The 6,000-nt window shown below is 35.2% G+C and overlaps 1 protein-coding gene across 1 annotated transcript; it reads left to right on the forward strand.

Annotated features, from left to right (window-relative positions):
* The first annotated feature begins 724 nt into the window (after positions 1 to 724).
* On the forward strand, positions 725 to 4,008 carry LOC137736485 (uncharacterized). Its single transcript, XM_068475749.1, has 10 exons — positions 725 to 824; positions 1,155 to 1,231; positions 1,471 to 1,630; positions 2,012 to 2,036; positions 2,338 to 2,427; positions 2,732 to 2,903; positions 3,028 to 3,101; positions 3,326 to 3,392; positions 3,599 to 3,670; positions 3,871 to 4,008. The coding sequence occupies exons 3-10, from the start codon at positions 1,486 to 1,488 to the stop codon at positions 4,006 to 4,008; spliced, it is 783 nt and encodes a 260-aa protein (XP_068331850.1). The 5' UTR covers positions 725 to 824; positions 1,155 to 1,231; positions 1,471 to 1,485.
* The last annotated feature ends 1,992 nt before the right edge of the window (positions 4,009 to 6,000 follow it).

Here is a 6,000-nt window from a genome sequence, read left to right on the forward strand (position 1 = left end):
AAGTTAACTGTTTATGTTTTCACATTATCCTTTGCGAACCGTTGTTTACCATGAAGGAATTGCTCCTATTTATTGCTTGGTTTTCTTCTCATTTCCACTTTTCAGTCCATTCTTGGGTACATAATTTGATTTCCTGATAAGGATATCACCTGAAAAGGTATCATTCAATGTTTCAGTCATTGTTTGCGGATATTATTATCAATATGGGAGTTTTGTTTTCAGTTTGCTGGATATTTTGAATTATTTTGCGCTCATCTGTTATAAATGTTTAATTGGGAGTGGTTTAAGTTTTTCGGCTTCAGTTTCATCTGATTGTCGTGTGCATGAAATGGACTAAATTAGACGTGATACAATATATATCCGATGATTTTAGTTTGATCTGTTGATCTTTGATTTACTGCAAATACAATTTGATGGATGAACTTTTCCCAAACCAAAACCAGTCTGCATTTATCTAAAACCTGCATTTTCGTTCTATTGTTGCACATTGATCGGTTTCTTATCGTTTTATTTTCAGCTACATTACCCTCTGTAAGCTGCATCTCTAGTCCAAGAACAATGTGAAAGGCAATTGAATATGAAGTGACATTTTTGTGCCCTTAACTGCAGAATGAATGTATCTGCTGAAGGAGTTGAAGCTGTGGCAGAGGTTGTTCCTTGGGAAGAAGTATCTGAGTCATTGGAGCAAAAGAGGATTGATTATTTAGCAGCAAAGAAAAAATCACTGCGAGCCCGTTATATATATGGCGTAATCTTCTTATTTACAAATCTTTGTGCTTGGTTTATTCGTGACTATGGGCAAAGGGTTCTGCCTCAGCTCCATTGTATGTAACAGTTCTCCCTTCTCAAAATATTTGGTTTTACTTCTAACTTAATTTTGGTCCCCACCATTATAAAACGTTAAGCAGATCAAAAGCTCATAGTCCTACGTTAATTTCGATTACTCGCCTTATGAATTCTGAGCTATATTCATTGCGATCTTTATCTGATACAATATCCCAAAAACATGTTCTTTCTCACATAACCAACATTTAAAAACTGAAATTTCTTATCCTGCCATACATTAATGGAGGTGGTTTACACATAATTGGGGAATAGAAAAGGTATATGTGGTGATGTTTTCTGTGTGTTTGCTTCTTAAATTTCTATTGCAGATTTTAAATCTTGTGGAATTCGCGGAAGTGATTGTTTCCATACGCTGGGAGTTCTTCGCGTGAGTTTAGGAAGCTGTGTATCTTTCTTCTAGGCCTATGAGTGCTTTTCTGTTACAGAAGAACCTTATTACATATGTTGATTGTTGAGTCATAAGATTCTGATGGCAGGATTGATATCTGTTATCATATAATGGATAAGGAAATAGCTTATACCAATAAATTGTTACTGTATATTTCATCTTTGTTTTCGGCCACGAATTTTCCTATCTATAATTCTCTGCCCTTAAAGATCAAGCATCCTTAACATCGAATTCAGATTTTTTTCTTTCTAATGTTCCTCACTGCATCTAAAACAAGAAAACTAAGTGAAGCTCGCAATGTATGGCATTCTGGATGGTGGGGATTCAAGTTTTGCATATTGTTTGTGTCAATGGTGGTTCCACTCTTCATCCCTCCACAGTTCATTCAATTATACGGTACATTTATTTGAGGCTCAATCAGAAACACTTCATGGCATATATATTTTTTCGCCTTTCTTGATCTTCGGTATTTTATGCAATAGCTGAGAAACAACATGACTTACTTGACCCATCTGGTTTTAGAATATAGGAGAAGAATCTGTTTCAATGGTTATTTTTTGCAATCACGCCAGATTTATGCAAGTAGATACTATGCTTAAGAAAGAAAATAACATAATCTGTGCCGAATAACAGAATATACTTTATATGGGTTCTGTCACCAACAAATCTAACACTTTCCTTCAAATGAAACACCTATGACCTATCTCATCCTCCATTCTTGATACATCTTAAAAAATAATTTCTAAAAATTAACAAACTTTTCCTATTTTCTTACAGGTGAATTTGCTCGTGTCGGTGCAGGGTAACATTTCTGATTTTGATTCTACACATGCTTGAACTGCTTGCTGTTAAGCCATATTTAAAACTTTTCAAATCTATATTGGAGATGGAGAGTGGTTTTAGAAATCTGTAGTGCCGTGTAACTAAATGTGTAGAAAACCAAAAATCTAAAACTAATGAACAAATCTTATGCAGTGTTACAATAGAAATAGTTCCTGTTAGATCTTAGAAAGACATTGTTTCAACCCCTTGTTAAGATAAAGGTGCAGCATGGATTGCAGAAAATTTTATGGCTAACATATGGTTTGTACTCTTCATGACAGGATATTTCTCGTTCTTCAACTTATAAGTGTGATCCAGTTTATTACATGGTGGAATAAGTACTGGATGCCTGATGAGCAAAAGAAGCACAGGTATGGCTTCTTATTAACAAGGACTCGATGATGCTTCCATTCCGTGTGATATACAAATTCATTGTTGGTACTGTACTTCTCAGATGAACTTGGTCACAGTGTATTTCTAGCTCCTTTAGTCCAAGCTCACGTCCCTGCACAATTTTCTGTTACATACCCTTCAATATCCATGACATCTTTTAGTGCAGCACAAAGTATCCACATATTGATGTATGTTAGTTAAATTGGCAATATTTTACTTTATCTTTTTATTTCTTCTGTTGGTCATAAGTTCACTTGATAGATCTTCTCTTATACTCTACAGCTGCTCCCTTGGGTTAGTCATGTCTACACTGTTTTACATTGCTTCAATGGGTGGAATCGCATTCATGTACTCATCATACGGGATGAAATTATCGTGCGCTCTCAACATCTTTTTCATCACATGGACTGTGATTCTACTTGTCGTGATGATGGTGATATCACTACATTCGAAGGTATACATTTCTCTTCGCAACACTTCTATCTGATGTATATCTTCATTTTAGTATTTGTCTTTTGTTCAAAGATCGCATCCTTACTCGAGTTAAGAAGAGATTCTCTGTGTTTGCTTAAAAACAGGTTAACAAAGGTCTTTTATCTTCCGGAATTATGGCTTCATATCTTGTTTTCCTATGTTGGTCGGCCATCAGAAGGTTAGGACTTCAATCCATGTTTCAAGTATTCAGATTCAGCTAAACTTTCTATGAGATGTTTTCTCACCGTTCTTAACTCCTCGTGCTTATTGTGTATCGGTTATATTCTCCGGTAGTAAATTTATGCCATGAATTATTTAACTTTCGTCTAAATCAAGATATTTCATGTTTCATTCAACTTAAAAAATTAGTTATTGTGCTGATCTTAATACATGGATTTTCAGTGAACCTGCAAATGAGGAATGCAACAATCAAAAACAAGGGAATGGTCACGATTGGACTACTGTACTAGTAAGAGTTGATTAGTTCTTTTTTTTTTCTTTTTGTTTTTTGGTTGCCTCTTTCAACTGGTTCCGAGTTCTCACTTTGTAGATCATTAAATCGGGCTTGGATATTCTAGTATTCCACCGATGAGTTTAACAATCACACACACCAAATTTACTCAGTATCAATTTCAACAGCAGTAATATGGTTGTGTTACGCTGTCCTTCGAGCAGGGCTTCCTGATCGCGATATGTTCTATTGTCATGGCGACTTTTTCAACTGGCATAGATTCGCAGTCATTTCAGGTGAATATTTTGTCTTTGTGTGTTGCAAGCATAAATTATACTAACCTTATTGGTTGCTCAGACAATGGCAGAGAAAGTATTAAAGAGAGCAAAGTTTGAACTATTCAACATTGTTTCTTACTGCTAAAACTTAAAAGTTACCAAGATGTTCAATCCTGTTATTTAGCAGAAAACTAAAACCTACTTCTCGTGCTATCCAGTTTTACAAAGATCAAGTTCGAGAGGACGACGACATCCCTTACAAGTACGGATTTTTCCACCTAACATTTTCCTTGGGGTGCATGTATTTTGCGATGTTGTTCATCAGTTGGAACCTCAGTAACTCTGCTAAGAAGTAAGGAATCATCTATCATTCACAGATGACTTTATTTGGGAGATCTCCATTTCGTATGATATCGATATGTTTAACTAACACTCTGGAAAAAACATTCAGGTGGAGCATCGATGTCGGATGGACTAGTACATGGGTAAAAATCGTCAACGAATGGTTTGCAGCTTCAGTATTCTGTAAGTAACTCCGTATGTATGATTTCTTAGTTGGATTGCTTCTGTACACGTAAATCGGTTTATTTTTGTGCATACCATCATCTTTCTGGGTTTTTAAATTAAATTTTAATGCAGTATGGACGTTGATTTCGCCGGCGGTGAGGCAATCGAAAGTCATGGATCGTGAAGAGGCTGTGCAGGAGATTGATAACTCAGACGTGCCATGATTTTGATTATGTAATCTTCATTTGTTACATGGCCATTATTCTTTCTGTATCTGTTATACTTCAAACAAGTCACCAAAGACAAAGGGACGAATAAGCCATTAATATTCCTCTTTTTTTTTTTTTTTTTTTTTTTGAAGCAAATTTTGAAGTCAATCCTACTTCAGTATTGCTATAACGGCAGTCAATTCCAATAAAAAGAGAATTGTATTTCTTGAAACTACTGTTGTATAACCCAGGTCCTTAGTATTTGAGTTGATTTTCATACTCTTTTTAACTTAGGACACCCCCCTATTTATCTATAACCATTTGATTGAATAAACTAAGGAAGGCCTGAGGCTGAGCCTAAAAAACGTCAAACAACTAAAAGATAATAGCCTATCTAGAGCCCGACCTTGATGTCATACTCGATAATTTTTTTATCACATTAGTAGCTAACATTTCAATCACGGAGTGTTTCGTTGTGTTACTCATATTATCACTACAATCAATATAAACATCATCAATAATATTGTTACAAAAATCGATCCTTTGGTGCCTTAAAAGGATAAGTTTTTTTTTGTACGAACAACATGCACAAAGAAATTTATGGTGCCTTAAAAGGGTATTGTCAAATGCCTATAAAATTAAAACAACATAACCAAGTCATTTATTTTATTTTATATAAAAGTCAAATTTTCTCATTATTCTATGATAATTTGTTTGGTTGTACCCAATGCACTGGACACATCGCCCACTCCCTATCCTATCAACCACTAATTGCATAATTTGCATATGATTTTTAGCTTAAAGCAACTTCAGCGTTGCAAAGGCCCCTTAGGGTAAGTCACTATTGAATAGCCTCCAATGACTAGTAATTGTCTTTAATGAACAGTAACTGCTTTTTACATCTCCATCCTTATAATGAATAGCCATGACAATATGCAATAAAATATTCGTATTTTTAATTTTATAAAATATTGCAAAATAATTTAATTTGTAATTTCAGATAAGATTTGTAATCGTTCTCGTTGCGTCACGTGTCATTATCCGAGAAGATAATTTTTTATGATAGATTTCAATAAGATATTTATCCAATACCGTCGTGCCACGTGTTGTTATTTTTTCAGAATCATTGAGGATAGATTTTCGATAAGATTTTTAACCAATCACGTTGCGCCACATGTCACAATCTGTTTACAATCTTTGAGGATAGATTTCGATTAGATTTTTAATGAATGATGACATGCCACGTGGCATTATCTACAATCTAATCCTTTCTTTTTCCTCCATATAACCCACCATCCATCCTAAGAAATCACAAACCAAAATCAAAATCTCTATCATTCTTCATAGTTTCTGTTTCTTTTTTACAATGTCTTCTTCAAGGATGTTGTGGGAAATCAATGAGGAAGAGAAAGAATTGTTTAAGCAAGGGGAAGAAATGTTCAATCTCCAGGTGGGTGAAAATGTGATGGAAGAGGAAGAGGATGAGGAACGTAGAAGGAGAGATGATGAAGCAAGAAGCCAAAGAGCCTCACAATCCCGTCAAGTCATCCAAGCTGTGGCTCAGATCTCCAGGCCCAACCGTTCGGCAAATCTTGATAAAACCAGGCAACGACGAGGTACGAATCTCTTGGA

This window comes from Pyrus communis, chromosome 6 (assembly GCF_963583255.1).
Source record: "Pyrus communis chromosome 6, drPyrComm1.1, whole genome shotgun sequence".
NCBI lineage: Eukaryota > Viridiplantae > Streptophyta > Magnoliopsida > Rosales > Rosaceae > Pyrus > Pyrus communis.